The 18,571-nt window shown below is 53.0% G+C and overlaps 7 protein-coding genes across 7 annotated transcripts; 4 read left to right on the forward strand and 3 right to left on the reverse strand.

The window, feature by feature from the left end:
• Positions 1-941: 941 nt before the first annotated feature.
• Positions 942-3,439, forward strand: A1O1_05378 (uncharacterized protein; the record flags this gene model as incomplete). Its single annotated transcript, XM_007726264.1, has 2 exons — positions 942-2,124; positions 2,175-3,439. 2 exons carry the CDS (start codon positions 942-944, stop codon positions 3,437-3,439), a joined length of 2,448 nt encoding a protein of 815 aa, XP_007724454.1.
• Positions 3,440-5,701: 2,262 nt separating this feature from the next.
• Positions 5,702-6,721, forward strand: A1O1_05379 (uncharacterized protein; the record flags this gene model as incomplete). The annotated part of the gene is made up of 1 exon (XM_007726265.1): positions 5,702-6,721. One exon carries the CDS (start codon positions 5,702-5,704, stop codon positions 6,719-6,721), a length of 1,020 nt encoding a protein of 339 aa, XP_007724455.1.
• Positions 6,722-6,841: 120 nt separating this feature from the next.
• On the reverse strand, positions 6,842-8,428 carry A1O1_05380 (uncharacterized protein; the record flags this gene model as incomplete). The annotated part of the gene is made up of 1 exon (XM_007726266.1): positions 6,842-8,428. The coding sequence occupies one exon, from the start codon at positions 8,426-8,428 to the stop codon at positions 6,842-6,844; it is 1,587 nt and encodes a 528-aa protein (XP_007724456.1).
• Positions 8,429-9,284: 856 nt separating this feature from the next.
• Positions 9,285-9,942, forward strand: A1O1_05381 (DNA-directed RNA polymerase III subunit RPC8; the record flags this gene model as incomplete). Its single annotated transcript, XM_007726267.1, has 5 exons — positions 9,285-9,351; positions 9,405-9,491; positions 9,536-9,602; positions 9,668-9,848; positions 9,898-9,942. 5 exons carry the CDS (start codon positions 9,285-9,287, stop codon positions 9,940-9,942), a joined length of 447 nt encoding a protein of 148 aa, XP_007724457.1.
• An 899-nt stretch (positions 9,943-10,841) lies between these two features.
• On the forward strand, positions 10,842-12,158 carry A1O1_05382 (cystathionine gamma-lyase; the record flags this gene model as incomplete). The annotated part of the gene is made up of 1 exon (XM_007726268.1): positions 10,842-12,158. One exon carries the CDS (start codon positions 10,842-10,844, stop codon positions 12,156-12,158), a length of 1,317 nt encoding a protein of 438 aa, XP_007724458.1.
• A 961-nt stretch (positions 12,159-13,119) lies between these two features.
• On the reverse strand, positions 13,120-14,784 carry A1O1_05383 (uncharacterized protein; the record flags this gene model as incomplete). The annotated part of the gene is made up of 1 exon (XM_007726269.1): positions 13,120-14,784. The coding sequence occupies one exon, from the start codon at positions 14,782-14,784 to the stop codon at positions 13,120-13,122; it is 1,665 nt and encodes a 554-aa protein (XP_007724459.1).
• Positions 14,785-15,438: 654 nt separating this feature from the next.
• On the reverse strand, positions 15,439-17,069 carry A1O1_05384 (tubulin alpha-2 chain; the record flags this gene model as incomplete). The annotated part of the gene is made up of 5 exons (XM_007726270.1): positions 15,439-15,710; positions 15,764-16,468; positions 16,519-16,826; positions 16,886-16,944; positions 17,058-17,069. 5 exons carry the CDS (start codon positions 17,067-17,069, stop codon positions 15,439-15,441), a joined length of 1,356 nt encoding a protein of 451 aa, XP_007724460.1.
• Between the last annotated feature and the right edge of the window lie 1,502 nt (positions 17,070-18,571).

Genomic DNA, 18,571 nt, shown 5'->3' on the forward strand with positions numbered 1-18,571 from the left:
AAGCCCTGCTCGAATTTAGACAAAGGAAGATACTAGAGTACCTTCTAGGGAGTAGGTAGAGAGTAGATACTATAATAGGTACAGCATCCAACCAAGACGCCGTCATTCCTTCCGGTCGAAAGTAGCTCCGATCCGATAGGTGACAGGAGCGACACCAACACCAACAACAACATCATCGTATCGCCAACACATCACCATTCCTGATTGTAATGGAACCATCTCTTATAGACTGCTCTTCCATCAGGTGCCCCTTATTTTGGTTGTGCCTATAACAGTGCAGCTGAGAGAAAGAGTAACATGGTGTGACTGCTGAGTAGAATACTGCTGAGGGATGATGACTTGGGCGTTCACAATGTCGAGATTGTCCTGGAGACTGACAACAGAGACGAGCTGGTGCTGGTCACAATGTGGATGTGGGTGTTGCGCAGGACTTCACAGTTGGCTGCCTCCAGCTTGAATTGGGCTTGCAGTGAAGACTCTACGCGTACCAACCAACGCGTCCTGCCTCATGCAAGCCGCCAAGGTTGTACAGCAGTTACAGTGCCAGAGCCAGTGATGTGCCTGTGTCTGGTTCTGATTCAAGTTCAGCCTGAGGTTGGTCTAAAGCCGCTTCACTTCCTCTTCACAACCTCTTCTTCTACCTTGTGAAAATCCTTTCTGTCCTCTTGAACCACCAACCTGAAACCTCTCATCCTCCTCGTACAATCCAATCTTTCCTCTACCTATCCCTCTGATATCCCCATCTCCACGTCTCTGCTGCGCAAGGCTGAGACAGCAGAGACGCTTCTACCCTATCACCTGCGCACAAGATCTCCCACCTTCTGTCTACAGACCAGTCGATCTACCTAATCCAACAAGCCTGCGGGCCCTGGCGACGTTACCGTTTCCTTCACCACCATCCTACTACCTCTTCCTCCTTCTGGTTCTCAGCGTCTCCTAAGATGGCTGGACCCACCAATCCTAAACAGAAGATCACAAGATCGTTGGACGAAAGAGTCGCTGATGCCTTACGAGCACGTGGCCCTTTCTTCCAACGTTCAGAGACGCACCTTTCCCGCGAACCTGTCCAGACTGAGCCGACTGTCACGCTGCGCAGAACAGCCCCGACAGATGGGCGAAGCTTTGCCCAGCAAGCGGCCCAGTTGACGCGTTTCTGGAACGGGGCCACGGACACAATCACCCTATCTGGAGTAGAAGTCGTGCCTACAAGAGCTACGGAGCCTCAATCTGGAGCAACAAACAATACGGTTGATACTGCGAATCGGCACGATCAGGACAATATGCTCGGCCGTGGAATGATGGACTTTGAAACCCAAGATGGAGGTAACAGCGTGACCGCGACACAAGGCACTCCTCAGTTTCCTCCTAGCTCTGTCTGGAACGACATCACCACCTGGACCCCGCCCTACGACGATGTCTTTGCAGACTTTGAATTCCTGAATGATGGCTTTCCCGATGTCAACTTTCCAGCGATTCCGGAGATCGACCGCGCAGCTACTCTTGATCCACGTCAGGCTCTTCCAGCTCGACTTCCTACTCCTCCTCGCATGCCTCACATCCCATTCTTCGGAGTGCGTGGTACGGGACAAAACCGTGATCCTTATCGATTCGCCAGTGGCCAGCCCTTTCTACCCCGTCCAGACAGCCCCACGAGTTGTAGAGCATGTATGGAAGATCTGGAAAGTCCGATTTTCCTTTCTTGCGGTCATGGGTACTGCCAGCCGTGTCTCAACCACTTGGTGCGTTCCGGCCTTGCGAACAAGATGTCTTTCCCGCCAAGATGTTGCACTGGCCGTCGAGGTATAGACATGGCTTCTATCCAGGCGCATCTGGACCAGGATGTTCTCACACGGTACCTTGACGTGGTTGAAGAGTTCTCTACCCCCAACCCAGTCTATTGCGCCAATCCAGTCTGCAGCCGGTATATTGAACAGAGCCGTGTTCGAGACACTCCGGGAAAGTTCGTACAGTGTGGCCAATGTCAGACGCCAACCTGTACTGAATGCAAACAAGGCCACCGAGAGCACACTGGTCGTGACGCAATGACTTGTAAGAAGGTGGAAGAGTTGATGAACCCTGGTGATCGGAAACTTGCGCAGAATAACCAGTGGAAGCAATGCCCAGGTATGTCACAAACATGAGAAAACTCTCTGCCGGCCACTAACTACAACCAGGCTGCAAGAACCTCGTCGAGAAGACCGAAGGCTGTAACCACATGATTTGCGAATGCGGCACAGACTTCTGCTACAGATGTGGCACGAAGCAAGATGGGTATGCACAATGCGACTGCTACGGCGGTGGATATGAATTTCCCATGCCCACGTCCAATGCACTGGACGCCACACAATTGCAACCAGGCCCGATACGACCTGGGGCACTCTATGATGCCATACGCACCACCCAAGCCTTACGCCAGAGCAACACACGCCGGGCTGAGGCGGCCGAACCAGCAGGCACAGGCCGCGGTCATCTCTCTCATCTCTCTCATCTACGCCAAGCAGCAACCGCAGCAGGACAGCTGATGAAGAGTCTGAGACGAGACCATGCCACCGTCCAGCAAGCAGTTGGAACCAATGGACAACAGGCGAGGGACGATCTGGTCGAGGCTGAGAGACGTCGTGCAGCTTCTTCGCGCGATAGACGCAACGACCTCCTCCTACGCGACGGTCCGATCTTCCACACCGATCCGATCCGCAACGATCCAATCATGCGTCGCTCAACTGAGCCCGTCCCTAACACACGCTATCACTATCGCACAGACATCACCTATGAGCCCGCAGCAGAACCGACCCAGCATGGTTCACTTCGACCACTTCAGAACGGCTCGGCTTCCACCATCTATGAGTCCTACATTGGTGCAATGCGCACAATGCGCGGTCAAATGGCAGACTGGGATGCATTGTTCCAAACTCCGCGTAGTCAGGGCGAGGAGTCCCGTGGTTTGAAGCGCGAAATCGCCATGACCGAGCCTCTAGACATGGGTTCAGGGCCAGCCCTCAGAATGCGTCTTCCTCCCCAAACCGAGGACAGACCAGAACCTAACGCCATGGTAAGCCCAAACCTCAGTCCCGTCCGTGAAGCAGTATCACCAGACCGAGCGCAGCCATACAGTCATTTCACCTTGCCATACTCAAACACGCCACCTGCACCGACCGGACGTCAAGCACGTGCAATGATAGACGAGAATAACCCACCAGCATGGTTGGTCTCGAAGCGCGCCGATGTTCGCCAGGCAGAGGAAAGAGAGGCATGGCTTGAGGAGAATGGTATCTTCCCGGGAGACGACCTCGGTTTCTATCTCGACGGCAGAATCTCCCCGCGTCTCACAAGAAGTGGTCGTGGAAATCAAGACAATCCCGTTACAGGATCCTTACGAGCCATCAACAATGCGCCAAGAGGTCAAGGTTCCAAGCCAATGAAAGGCAACGAGCGGCCCTAGACTATGGTCTCTTCTTGCTATTGAATAGTCAGGCCCGACCAGATGAACGGCGAGACTACGGAGCTGGGGTTGGATTCGGAGCTGGGGTGACGACGAGACGAAGCAAGCCGACAATGGAACGCAGTGCAGTGGACATAGCTGGTTAGACAAGGGACAGATGCGTGCAGGAAGTGCGAGCTCCAGCAGTCGCGAGAGATCAGGGGAGAACAAGGGCACTAGTGTGTGTGCGTGAAGCAGCCTGGAGTTTTCTCTTTTTCATGTTGTCGTGAAGAGTACAATCGGTCCTTGCACGCTGGGTGAACAGAGTATTTAGCTCCCCTACCCTATTCTCCAGCGACTTGGATCCAGCGCATCGCAACAGCAGACGAGCTCAGAATCCGGAGAGACACAATGAGCTATCCGGACAGACCAGCTATCAGAGAAGAAAAAACAAAATGAAAAAAAAAAAGATTGTAAGATTACTAGGTTGGATTCTTGTTCTTCTTCTTCTCCTCTCAGTCCTCCCCTTTCCTGGCAGGTGATGTGGAATTCAGATATCATGCATGGCCTTAAATCCAGATGCTGCAGTGTGTAAACGAATGATTTGGCCCCTTCGAAGACCGCCATTGATGGCACCGGGTCAACGTAGACTTGTACCTTGGTTGTAAGCATTAATACAATGTATGGTGCAGTGCCACGCGGTCGAATTAGATCTTCATCTTCATCTTCATCTTCTCATTCCGACATTGGCATGGAGATTGAGATTAAGATTGAGATCTAGATCTAGAGGAGATTCAGCCTCGCACGTGCCCGATTGATTGATTGATTATACGACGTCACCACTTTTCGAGATCGAACCACATCAGGAGGATGCTTTCTCGATCACTGAAAAAGGAGTCCGTAACACCTGAAAAGGACGATATAATACAATTGTCCAAGGTGTACCAGGACTGACTGTAATTCTCTTTCTCTTTATGAAGAGAATCCAAAGTCAGTGAAGTCGACAATGAGCAGTTCTTATTCTCCTTTACTGTCATCCGCTATGTCTATGTCCATTTTCTAGTCATACTTGGTGATACAGAGACCCAGAATCCGGAAATATATCCCAGTGATGGAACGATGAAGAATGATGATAAACATCACCGTTTGATGCTTTCAGTGGACCTTAAGATCGGTTATTTGGGCTGATCAACAATTTCGGATGCTACGTCGTTCTTGAGAACAAGACCAAAGTCGACAGTCGACACGAACTATTATCTGTTATAAGAGGAGCAGGAGAAAAAGGAAAAGAGAAAGAAGGAGAAGGAGAAGGAGAAGCAAAGAGAGGACATATGAGTACCATCGAACGAAAGGTTCACGAGGAGTCAGAGCCAGAGTCAACGATGAACACGAACACGGGAACGAGGATGGGATAGACAGTGGTAGTGGAACATCAAGATCAACACCATCACCGGTATGAACAACAGCACCCACAACACCATCAACCCAAACCCGTCACGACAACAAGCTCGACAACACAACCTTCTTGTCTGTCTATCTCTCCAACTCAAGTGCCGCACTGGCCGTCGGAAGGGGAAAGGAGCAAAGGAACACAATGCCAAAAGCCACACAAGTGACCACCCGCACCGATTTGTCTCTTCTTTACAGACTGTTACGGTGGACGATTCGTCCCCTGCGGCCCCGGCTCGTGGAACCACCGAAGAAGCCATATCCGGCGGGTTCTCCAAGGTTGTTCGGGATCAAGAATCCGACGCAGAAACAGAGGCAGAGGCAGAGGCAGGGGCAGGGGCAGGGGCAGAGGCAGAGGCACAAGAAATGGGGTTGTGAAGTAGAAGAAGCCCGCCGAGAGGATATCTGGGAGTGTACCTTTCGTCCTGACCCTGATTTTGGGCCTCGATCTGGATCTGGGCCTGAGTCTCAATCTCGTCAACGAGGCCCGAAGGTGAATGATCGAGAGAAGAGAAGATCGGATGCTGGAGACCAGGGGAGGACGTCGAATGACCAGGACATTGCGACACTGGACGACGACGACGACCGTGCAAAGAACCATCAGATCGATCAGCATCAACACGGCAATGAACAAGATAGTATGGCCTCAAGCAGGGGCAGGAGGAGTACGAGTATGAGTATAAAAAAGAAAAGGAAAAGAAAAAGAAAAAGAAAAAGAGAATGTACAGACGGAAAAATCGGGTATATTATTTCGCCGGGGGAGGATTTCAAGCTCCTCCGTCGGGCGAGCATTGGCTGTTTCTGGCTCAGTTGGCTAAAAAATGTGCGGCAGGCATGGTCAAGGTCAAGGTCAAGGTCAATCCAGACGACCCGAGAAAGCCGTCTAGGAAAGAAACTGCTTCACCACGATTGGGTGATAGTGACGAGGGTGTGTCTCGACCAGAACCGGCGGGTGACGATATTTCATCTCAAGTCAATGATTATAGTCAACATAGACAAAGACGAGGATCAGATCCAGTGACAGAGCCAGACTCAGAGTCAAAATCAGACCACAGAGATGCACAAGATGTTGATATCGAGATCACTCTAGTGTCACATCCGCTTGCTCCAGCTTCCCCGGCCTCAGAAACTCTCCCGGCTCTGCGCAGATGGCTGAGTCAAATTCTCGACGATGCAGCTGCCCAAGGAGACGCGGTGACATTGATGGGCGATAGTAGTGGCGGCAATCTCGCGCCGAGTCTGGGGTTTTGGGCCGTTGAGAATTACCACGCCACGACTTCCACGGACAACAATCCGGACAGGGTTCGCACACACCAAGCGGAACAGACAGATCAGGATGTCAACTTTCCATTGGCTTCACTGATCTGCATATCTCCTCCGGTGGACATGCGAAATATAAACCCTTGCATTTCCGAATCCAATAAACACGATCCCGTCCTGACCATGGAGTTGACCTCGCGGGTTGCCCGGGACTGGACGGCAGATACCACCCCTTCTTCTCCGTCGACGAAGGCATCGTCAGTCTCAGCTGCGCCTCGCATGTTTGTGCCGTTCTCTGCCGAGGACCCTAGCACTTCGCCGTTGTTGATACCAGTTTCGGCCTTCCATATGTTGAAGCAGAGAGGCGTGGCTAGTCATGGTGTGATAGGCACACATGATGTGCTCGCTCCAGATGCGTTGGAGTTCATGCGACGCTGCGAAAGTCTTGAGGTCGTGGGCCGGTGGCTGGTGTGGGAGGGACATATGCATTGTTTCCCACTCGCGTGTGGATGGAGGAGGCTTGGATTGAGACAAGGACGAGAGGGCAGGGGCTTTGTAGTAAGCCTGCTCAAGGACGACGCGGCAGGCTGCTGAGTGGCGCAGCGGTATTGAGGTTGTTCATCGGTAATCATGGTTCGTTGGCTGCCGAGTGAACGTGGTCCTTCTGAGTGTAGTGTTGTAGTAAGAGAGTCGATTCTCGCAACACTATATCGCTCATCCGCCAGCGGATGCTGTCGTTGCAGGCTCATCAAGCAGACAATTCTCACCAAGCGTAATGATGGCTTCCAGCAGCCTTCTTCTTTCCTCCTCCTGCTCCTTTTCCACCATCAGTTGAAAAAGACCTTTCCTCCTCTTGTTGCCTGACGCTTGACTCGACGAATCCTTTTTCTTCCCTCTCGCGTCCGTCTTCGCATTGTCTAGGTTCTTGCCACCATCGACACTATCCTTGGGCCTTTCGTGAGAGAATCGACAACGGGCGCCAAATTTGCATCGACCATATTTCAGCATGTTTTTACATGGGCGTGATGGAGGAATGGTTCTTTTCGTGGGCGGAAGAGTGGTATGGTCGACAGCTCGAGCGGCTTGTTTCGTGCTCACGACTTCTGGAGCCGAGTCGGAGTCGGAAACTTCGTTGGAGACGGAATCATCCTCTGAGTCGGTGTCTGTTTCTGATGAGCCGGAGGATGATGTGTATTCAGGGTCGCTGAGTCTGGGGCCGACAGAGTCAGCATGAAGTTCGCTTCCCGCAGCCTTGGAGTCTGTAGCGGTATTATCAGAAGGCTGAGGGTTGGTAGCATCTTGATTGCCAGAAGCCTGCGCGTCCGCCATAGCCAGCCGTAATGCTTCCTTCGCTTTGGCCAGCTGGCGTTCGGCTTTGAGTGCTCTCTTTTGAAGCTTCTCTGCTTTCGACTTTGCCAGGGCAGCGGGATCCAGTGTCGTGCCGTTCTCTAATGCTTGCTGCTCCTTCTTTTGCTGCTCCAATTCTCTCTTTTGAACCCTCGCCTTTTCCAGCTCCTTCCGTTCTTGGTCTCTCTGTGCCCATGCCTCCTTTTTCGCATCCAGCCTTGTCTGCTTTTCCTCTTCCCATTTTCGTTTCTTCTCTGCGGCCTCTTTCTTCGCCGCTTCCACTTTGGCCTTTGTTGGATAACGTCTCTTCCTCTCTGCAATCCATGCGGCAATCTCCTCTGGACTGCCAAGTGTGGCAACGCTGCCCCTGTACTCGAACTGCAGGGTTTGTCCGCTCGATTTTATCTGCGCTGCAAGGCGCTCTTCCTCGCCCTCATCATCCTCCGAGTCTGAGGTCTGGTCTACAGAAGCAGGGGTCAAACCAAGCAGATTCTGCTTCCGAGGTTTCGGAGCAGGAGCAGAAGTAGGAGCAATTTCGCCTCTTGTCTCGGGGGTCTCTTTGCGGGGCAGAAGATGCTCGATGGACGCATTAAAGCTCGGGACTGGGGGAGGTGCTACGGGTCGAGGTCGGGTCTGGGTTGCCGTGTTGAATGCAGCGGCATGATCTCTTTTCTGCGGACCGTTCATGAAAGAACCACGACGCGCAGCATTGTCGAACGGTCTTGCTGGAGGTCGCTGGTAACCGCCAGGCGGATTGTAGGCGGCGTTGAACGAGGCATGTTGCCCTCCTCCGTACCCACCGCGCCCGCCTCTGGTGCTGGCTCTGAAAGAATGGCCGCCTCTGAATGAACCTCTGTTATTTTGAAACCCATTGCTTTGTTGAGGTGGTCCTTGGGTGTTTCGCTTTGGAGGCGGTGGTGGAGGTGGAGGGAAGGAGAACGGTTGGGTCGACATATCGAGGATGAAAGCGAACACACGCGTGCATCGCTATTCAACTTAAGGATGTAGATGAATCCGCTTTGTCTGAGGATACGATACGATTGTCATTGCCGATGTCTTTGCAGGTTGTTCGTGAGTGAAACACATACTCCGCAGGGATTTGTTCACCTCCTCTCCAAGAAATTTTGGCTTTAGAAACTTGAACGACGTCAGGGCCGCACCGAAGTTTACTACTCTGTACATGTCTGCTTTAGCGGCGGTGGTTCCCCAGAGGCTCCCTAGGCTAGCGCCTAAACCCTAAATCGTCCATGCCTATAAGAGCTAGACATTAGCTTATGGGCCATCCTGGTAGGCTGGGGCTCCCTAGGGCCTAGGCTGCTGACCCTTGGATGAATGGGGTTCTTCAGGCTCTTCAGGCGCCGGACTTTTTCCTGCTTCGCTGCTTACCTTAAGCAGATCCACCGTAAATCTTCACTTGGGATTCTATTCCGAATCTTTTGTATCAAAGCGACCATCCTCTCACAAACTCAATATATCGTGCCAACGGGCTCTGAAACGGCATAGTATCATGCGTATACCATTGTTGCCAGCGTCAACTCCTCAAACCCCACAAATTGGATAACACCATGTTCATACTTGTATGGCTTTTTCTCGTTTGTCTTGCCTCGTTACTGACCTGGTAGTCTACTTTCGAGGATCTTGTTCAGATTCCCCCATATGGATTTCTCAACAACCAGATAACCAGACAGGATCTTGAGGACAGGATCAATGAGAAGTACTCCAACAAGGTCCGCACTTAGGTCGACATGCTGGTCTGGAGCATATCTGATAGCGATCACAGGTTGTGCAGAAGATCGGACTCTGTATTTGCATGTACGACCTCCTCAAGGCTTCAGATGGCTTGATCGGGAATGGCACAGGCAATGCCAACGTCAATGGTATGATGGATAGGTCCAACGAGGTTGCGGCTGAATATGCTCACGCGCTGCAGTTCGGTTTCGAATGATTGTCTTCCGGCCGTTCAAGGGCGAGATCATTACCGGTACTGTGCAGAAGTGCACGCCTACAGGCATTCAAAGTGAGCAAGACTATCATTCTTCACGGAGTCAGTCTAACATCAAGCGGTTACTACGCGATTCTTCGAAGATATCTTCGTACCCCAAACCATGCTTTTCGAGGGCTGTGTTTTGTGAGTACAGTCTATAAAGCCTCAATGGTAGTCAATACGGCGGGCGTATACTGATACATCAATAGCGACGAGGGCGAGCAGACATGGGTGTGGAAGACAGAAGAATCCGAGCTCTGGTTTGATCAAGGGACTGTTGTCAATCTCCGGGTCGAGGCAGAGAAATGGCATGATCAAGCGCCGAAAGGGCCCAGCGCGAATGGCGAGGCTGAAAAGCAGACGGAGCGCAAGGTCCCTTATGCTATTGAGGTATGGGTTGGCATGTCTCATCGGTTGGGGAGTATTCTAACCTTGACAGGCTTCGATGGCTGAGGCCGGACTGGGAGGTGTCGAATGGTGGTGAAAGTGTCTTCAGGAAGCCAGACAGGATAAAAGTCTGCCTCACAATACCCTCTTACACGCCCAGCAGCCAACTTTTCCTGCGCTGCCTGAACTGCTACGAATCCCACCGTGACCTGCCAGTCCTTCGGTCCCACGAGACCACGGCTTTACGCAGCACACGGCTCCGACCTGGTCTATCCGGTGGCCAGGCACTACGATCATGGCAGGAAAGCAAATCGTTCGCTGCAGGAAGGCCCGTTCTAGTATGCTGACGGCTGGAGATTGCAAGGCTGCAAGAGAGGCCGAACAGAGGAACAGAGGGTCAACATCAGATCGAGGACGATGGACGTGGAGGCTTGTGGTAGTGCGTACGACTGCTGAACATCTCGAGGTGAAGAGCCACAGCAAGATTTCGGGTATCATTCAACACCAGCATGCGTTGTGCCATGCAGTGAGCAACAAACTGCGCCCCTTGGATGCGCGCAGAACCTTTACAAAATGCAAATACAAGTCAAGGAAACAATGAGAAAATAGAACTCTCCCTTCAATTGAAGCCAATCAGGGCGGCAGACGTTTTCCGTAGTGACAAAGAGAGATAGAGAGAGAGAGAGATGCCTGACACTGAAGGCATCTTAGAAAGCACGTCATTATTGCTGTTTCATGGTTTCACTTCCATCGCCATACCATCAGATTCTTTTTCAGATGGATTGGTAACAGACTCCTACTGGTGTTGCTCATCACGAACCCTAGAATCCCTCATAATATCTTCTGGATCAGCTCCGGTCTTGCGTCGTCTTCGTCCTTTCTTGTATTATTCCCGTAAGCCCCGGTGCCGTTCCGCCATCACAGATCTCACGAACACTCGACCGCTCTCGTACTATTGCTCAGCGCTGCTATCCTCCTCTAGATACTCTACTCAGCATGACTGTATCAAGTCCTCATTCCCCGCGGCCTCTACGCCCGAACGAGCGCATCCTGACCAACGAAGACGGCGGCATCGACACCCCTGCCCGCGCTCCGTCTCCAGTCCACAAGTTTGGCACGCTCGCCGTCCACGCAGGATCACCTCATGATCCCACAACGGGCGCAGTCATCGAACCTATCTCCTTGTCCACTACATTCGCTCAAACCGCTGTCGGCAAGCCGATCGGACAGTACGAGTACAGCCGCAGTTCGAACCCGAACCGCGACAACTTTGAAGATGCGGTCGCTGCGCTCGAACATGCCCGATACGCCCTGGCATTCGCTTCAGGCTCCGCGACGACCGCGACGATCCTCCAGTCCTTGGCCGCTGGCTCACATGTGATTTCCGTGTCGGACGTCTATGGCGGAACCCATCGATACTTTACAAAAGTCGCCCTTGCGCACGGAGTCGAAGTGACTTTCTCCCCCTCAATAGAGCTGGACGTTGAAGAGTTGATTCGGGAACAAACAAAACTCATTTGGATTGAAAGCCCGTCAAACCCGACCTTGAGTCTGGTTGATATTCGAAACGTGGCTACCGTTGCCCATCGGCATGGCATCTTGGTGGTCGTCGACAACACATTCCTGTCCCCATACGTGCAGAATCCTCTTGATCATGGCGCCGACATCGTGGTCCACTCCGTGACAAAATACATCAACGGGCACTCCGATGTGGTGATGGGCGTTGCGGCGTTCAACTCGGACGAGCTCAAAGAACGATTGTCGTTCTTACAGAACGCAATCGGAGCGGTTCCTTCTCCATTCGACTGCTGGCTCGCCCATCGCGGTCTGAAAACACTGCATCTCCGCGCTCGCGAGGCAAGCAAGAACGCCCTTACTGTTGCCAAAGCTCTCGAAGCGTCACCTCATGTCATTGCGGTCAACTATCCTGGTCTCGACTCCCATAAGCAGAGGGCCATTGCCATCAAACAACACCGAGAGGGACTAGGCGGCGGTATGCTCAGTTTCAGACTAAAGGGCGGACACGCTGCTGCTGAACGGTTCTGCCAGCAAACCAGGATCTTCACTCTGGCAGAAAGTCTAGGCGGTGTTGAAAGTCTCTGCGAGGTCCCCAGTGCGATGACCCATGCTGGCATTCCCAAGGAACAGCGCGAGGCTATTGGAGTCTTCGATGATCTTGTCAGATTGAGTTGCGGTGTTGAGGACGCCGACGACTTAAAGAAGGACGTGCTGCAGGCTCTGGAGAAGGCTGTGGTTGGACCAAAGATCTCCAATGGTGTCAACGCTGCCAATGGACCATTGCCGAAGAGATAGAGCAATGGAATGAATGCTGAGGTTGGACAGACGCAATCTCTCTACCCGTCTTCCCGGCTCCTGATTCATCCTCGCCCTGCCTTACACAGTTGAAGAAAGATCTGTCGTTTTCTAGACTGCGACTTACGAGACGTTTGGAAGCCATCCTCATCAGAGATGTCTAGAGGAAGGCTTCTTGTCGCCCCTTTCGCGCTCCGCCTTGAAAGCGCGGATCTCAGAGAACGGTACATCCTCCCCAGCCTTCAACCGCCATCTGACCCAGAATCTCGTCCCAACGGCACAGGTCCAGAATATCTGGGTCCATTTGAGATGGACCACTGCAAGGAAAAGCTCGGTCCAGCTTCATACGTTCTCCTCGTCCCCTATAGAAGGCGAACCGGGAAGTAATGTGCCCCGCGACATCCTCAGCGATTCGCAGCTAGACTGCTTGCTAGGGCTGACGACGTACGGTCTCTGGGTGACGGCCACATCCGACAATGTCCGAGGCATTAGAGGTCGGGATCACTCAAGTACGGCCGTCCATCCCATATACAGGACTTCAGGACGCTGGTCAGGAATTGCATGCACCGATAACGCCATCATCTCGCTGTCAAATAGAAAGAGAATCTGAAGCTGGAATGGATAGGCGACGGATATCTGCTTTTCAGGGCATTACATCTCTGGGCGGAAGCGGAAGACGAATAAGGGATAATGCAGACAGAAAGGGCGTTGGGCTATAGTTCTTGTTACTGGCCAATATTGTCATAATACACGCTGTAGAAATGTCTTCGAACTAAAATAGATCAATCTATAACAAAGGGGGGTATCTTTAAACGTTCCAGTAAAAACTGATATGACTCTGCCCGTCAACCTCCGCAAGCTTCATGGTCAAACCTGTGCTGACTTACTCACGCACATTTCTTACGGGTTGTTCGTGGCCGAGTGATGAATGTCCAGTGTGCATGAGCCACCACAGGCGGTACTATAACTCATCCAGCATCCTCAATCTAGGATCTTCGGTCCTTTGATCACCAGACCCGGCCCTATCCCACGAGAGGAAAGACGGCAATGGGAAAGGAAGGGAGAACGGCATTGTCTTTCCGCTTTTTGTCGACCCTGTCAATCCGTGTGCGGTCTTCACGCACTCCTCGGCCTCGGGGCACCCGCGAACAATCTCTTTCGGCACAGCAGGAAGCACGAGCTTGCAGCGGCGGTTCTTCTCCACGATATCGAGCAAAAGCCGCCTCACATCCTCGGGCACTTTGGGAGGGCTTTCCTTTCCATCCGGGTCCGGCTCCAGTAAAAGCCTCTGATTTCGCGCCGCAACGGAGTCCGGACCATTCCCACCGAGGCGTAGCGAGCGGTTCCAACTGCCTTCGCTGTGTGCGTGCAGGCCGGCTTTGACGGGGTCTCCGCGAAACCACCACTCCCTGCCCAGCACCAGGGCGACCACGAGGACGACGACAGTGATGGACGTCCACCAAACGACGCCAAACACGCGGCCCCAGACCTTCTTGACCTGGTCTTCGCGCTTTTCCCAGTTCTGCACGATGAGCCGGGCATTCTCGAGCCGGGCACTCAGGTCCTCGGCCTTGGCGCCGGCTCTTTGGCCGCGCTCGACGAGGGCCTGGGCTTTCTGGTCTCGAGTCTCGAAATCGGTCTTGAATCTCTCGACTCGCTCCCTCGTGTCCGCGTCAAGTCGGTGCGTTTCCTTGTCGAAGTTCACAGTGAGCTGCTCGCTCTGCTTGCTGAGGGCTTGGAAGCTGGTGATGATGGCGACCAGGCTGCCCACCGTCTCGAGGAGATTGTAGTAGCCGTAGTCCAGCCGGCGGGTGATCTCGACGCCTTTGGCCGTGATGCTGGCAACGCGTGCGCGCATTTCTTCCTCCGCCGCTGCGATCTCCGCGTCTCGCTTCAGAATGTCCGCCTTCTTCACGTGTAGGCGGCGGGCGATGCGTAACTCGTCGCCACGCTCGAGGGCCATTTCGAACGACGTCTTGGGTCGGGGAGTAGGCCGGCTTGGGTCAGAGGCTGCCCGCTGCTGCGGGTCGTAGCGTCCTCCTTCGTTGTAGTCATTGCTGGTGGTCCCGGAAGGGCCAAAGGCTTGTTGCTGTTGTTGCTGCTGCTGCTGCTGCTGTTGCGGTTGTTGTTGCGGTTGTTGTCCTGGCCGGGAGGCGGAGGGCCCTTGCAGACGCTTTTCTCGTTCCGCATTCAATCCCGCCACGAGATGAGGTAGATTGGACATTGCCTCTTTCGATTGTTGACGCTGGGTCAGCTTTGGCCGTGCCTGTACGTCGCTCTGTGTTGGCCGGTGGTGCTTGTGCGATGGCGCTTCATCGTGTTGGTTCAATGGCGATCGAGAGTGGGAGTAGGAGTGGCGTTGGCTGTGTCGGTGCGATGAGCCCGGCAGATGGATGCGTGGGAGTTTCTCTGCGGTCTTTTCGAGGGCGCTCGCTGCGGGGAGCGTCACTGCGCTTCGAGGCTTCGGGTCTGCCGGCGAGAGAAAGGATTTCGAGCGCACATGACTCGGCCTATTCCCTGCGACACTGGCTCCCACGCTCTGAGGCTCCGTCATCGAGACGCCGGGCCGGCTCGGATCAGTAGACGAGCGTGTGCGGGAGGGCGTCGGCCGCCGTTGGGCGTCCATGGTAGGACAGGACGATTGCACTCGAAGGTGCACACGGGCCCATGAGGGTCAACTTAGGAGTGTGGTCGTGGCCGCTATTCAATTCTCGTGATCGAGAAGCAACTTCTGTCGTCAATACAGGGTAGACCGTTTCATGATGCTGCTTGTGGTACAGAGTACACTGCAGTCCAAGTCCCTCATATGACGCCCTCGTCAGGAGAGGTCGGAGCCAATCATGACGACTGCGGAAAAATCATCCCCGGAAGGCTGTCACGTGGTCATATTTCGCGCGCAAGGCTGAAGATTGCTTACTACGTGTTATTGAGAGAACGATGGAGTAAGTTTGGAACAGCAATCTCATGGCGATATACTGGAGCGCGCCTACAGGATGTGGGCTCTGAGAAGAGTTACTTATTCCCAGGATGGATTCAAAGCTTGTATTACTCAATTTCTGCATAGGGGGGTCGTGCTGTCATGTTCAGTCATCCTGCTTCCATCCGCTCACGCAACAGCTGCTCTTCTGTCTGTCCGCTGAAGGTGAATTCGGATCCAATGCCCCAGCTGGCACTCAGTGACAAACAAACGCCACTGTCAGGATGCCTGATCCATCAGTTCAAAGACAACTTGCGCAATCTTGCTCGACTCAATCATATCAATCTCTGGCTCATGGCTTGTTTAGTACTCAGCACCATCGTCTTCGATTTCCAGGCTGTCGCTTGCAACTTCCTCATAATCCTTTTCCAGTGCAGCAAGGTCTTCTCTGGCCTCGGAAAATTCACCCTCCTCCATACCCTCACCAACATACCAGTGGACAAAGGCGCGTTTGGAGTACATGAGATCAAACTTGTGGTCAAGTCGGCTCCAAGCCTCGGCAATTGCGGTAGTGTTGGAGAGCATGCTGACGGATCGGTCGACTTTGGCGAGTTCTCCTCCTGGAACAGGCATAGCTAGAATCGGGGTCAGCATGGTAATCAGGAGATAGTCGGTCATAGAAGCTTACGTGGTTGATAGTTGATTCCAACCTTGAAACCAGTAGGACACCAGTCAACCAAGTGGAAGCTGGATTTGGCTTTCAGAGAAGCAATAGCGGCGTTTGCGTCGCGAGGGACGACGTCACCACGGTAGAGAAGTGCGACAGCCATGTATTTGCCATTGTGGGGATTACAGACGACCATCTGGTTATGAGGCTCGAAGCATTGCAGTGTCAGGTCTTGGGTCTTGAAGCTTTCATGGGAAGAGCGCTTTGTAGAAACAACCGGGGCATAGCTGATCAAAGGATAGTGAATACGAGGATACGGGACCAAGTTCGTCTGGAATTCGTTCAAGTCGACATTCAATGCCCCGTCGAAGCGCAGAGAGGATGTGACGGAGGAAACGACCTGGGCAATCAGGCGGTTCAAGTGCTCATAGTCCGGTCGAGGGATATCCAGGTTCCGGCGACAGATGTCGTAGACAGCTTCGTTGTCCACCAGGAATGTACAGTCAGCGTGTTCGATGGTGCTGTGCGTCGACAGGACAGCATTGTAGGGTTCGACAACAGACGACGACACCTGCGGAGCAGGGTAGACGGCAAACTCCAACTTGGACTTCTTGCCATAGTCAACGGAAAGTCGCTCGAGGAGGAGAGCGCCAAAGCCAGAGCCAGTACCACCACCGAAAGAGTGGAAAATCAAAAAGCCCTGCAATGATGAGCAGTTGTCTGTTACTCAGGGTCAGTCACTCCTCTCGGTCCTCAACAGCAGCGCGGTCCCGTACCTGCCACGCGGCGGATCTTATCTAGAACGTCGTCAACCAGCTCCTTTCCGACGGTGTAATGACCTCGGGCATAGTTGTTCGCCGCGTCTTCTTTGCCACTGATCAACAATTCAGGATGGAAAAGTTGTCTGTATTTGCCAGTTCGGATTTCGTCGATTGGGGAGGGGTCGAGGTCGACGAAGATGGAACGAGGGACATGCTTGTTGCCGCTTGTTTCCGTGAAGAAGGTCTCGAATGATCCGGGATCACCGACATTGGCTTCAGGGTCAGGGCGACCATCAGCCTTCAGGCCGTGCTCGAGAAGATACCTGTAGGGAAGATTAGCAATCGAGATGGGAAATGGCGGTGGGCGATGTCAACAACTCACAATTCCCAGGCAGCATTGCCGAGCTGGGTGCCAGCCTGCCCGATATGCAGGTGGCAGACCTATTGTAGAAGTCAGCATGCCATGAAGACAGTTGTGAGATGGCCACAGCGCCGTAGGGTCATTTGTTGACTCCCTCAGGAGGGGCATGACACGAAAACCATAAACAACTTACTTCCCCACGCATCTTGATGCTTTTTGCTGTTTGAAGAGCTGATTCTGCGGTTTCGGGTCAAGTTGCGCTGAGGCAGACAGGTTCTGGAGCAGCCAAGGGAGGTGTTGATGTGTAGGATGCGAACGTGACAGAAGATGAAAGACTTGGAACCTGTGCAGGACAGAAGCAGGGGGTGAGTTGTGTGCTGAAGTTGGAGTTGTTTTCAAGTTTGGGCTGTTATGCTGCGATTGGCGCGTGGTCGAGAGCAGCCAAAACACACGCCAAGCCTGCGCTTTCAGGGGACCCGTGACTCGGAGTTCGAGAGGGACTCTGACTTCCATGTTGAGAGTTAACTGCGCGAAAACAACACGCGCACTCCATGGTACAACTTGCCTAGTATTTGTCCTTGTATACTAGTACCTCTAGTACTAGTACCTCAATGTGCAAGGTATACTCCGTACCTGCAGCCTTCTGCATCTCAGAATGTTTATTTGACACTCAAATATCCCTTCAGGTACTCCAATGCGACTAGGCACCGGGATGCGGCCTTGAGCCCTGAATGCCGTTGTCTCTTGCTATGGCCATATCAATTCCGAGATACTTCGCTGGAATGCAGGTATCTGAGGGGATGAACGAATGCTATCGGGCTCCTGTTCGGTCCTTATTTGTTGTAGAGGCGTGATTGTTCCCTGACAATTTTGCATTTGCAGCAAGGCGATCCTCGTCACTCACGACGCGAAGTGTTTGTTCAACCCACCTTACGCACGGAACCTGGAGCTGCCGCTGCACCTCATTCACCTACAGGAGTAAAACCAACGTGTTTTGCAGAGACCAAAATCCACGAATGTCAAGAGTGACACCATACCACAATGCAGTGGTCCTGACCAGCATCTGCCCAAGGCCTATATGCCCAATATTTGCACCTCGCTCTCTGGTATGCTATCGACCTCTGCTCCTGTCTGCCTGAGGAAGACCGACTGCACGCACAAACTACGCCGTGCCGGACAGCTATAGTTGTCGGTAAGCTCCTGCACGGCCATAACCCCGTGGAAGGAGCCACTACAGAGATCATGGGACAAGAGGAGGGCGAGAAGGAAAGCACATGAAAGTGATACCTCTCGCTAATGCTTGGTGTTCTTAACGGACCGTTGTGTCGCTGATTGACACAATACCCTGGCGCGCGCCACAGCCGGTCAAGACATGCCAGTCGACAGCGGCGGTGTTTCAAGCCGAAGTTGACACCCTTAACGTGCGAGCAGGAGAGACGATCCTCAGGGCAAATCACTCACTCAATCAATCAAATAATCAAAAGATGCCGTCTCCCTAGATAGCACACCTTGGATGTGCACAAGCATTCCGACCAGGATCATATCCGCTTCCGAAAGTCAAAAACATGCAAGCTCAGTTTTCGCTATACTGTATCTCTCGGAATCATGTGCACGACGTTGCAATTCAGATACATGATTGTTTCTCTCTTCAGTACACTAGTAGCCGAGATCACATTGCATGGGGCATGTCGTCAATACTGGCCAGCA

The sequence above is a fragment of the Capronia coronata genome (assembly GCF_000585585.1).
Source record: "Capronia coronata CBS 617.96 chromosome Unknown acBCG-supercont1.4, whole genome shotgun sequence".
NCBI classification, from domain to species: Eukaryota; Fungi; Ascomycota; class Eurotiomycetes; order Chaetothyriales; family Herpotrichiellaceae; genus Capronia; species Capronia coronata.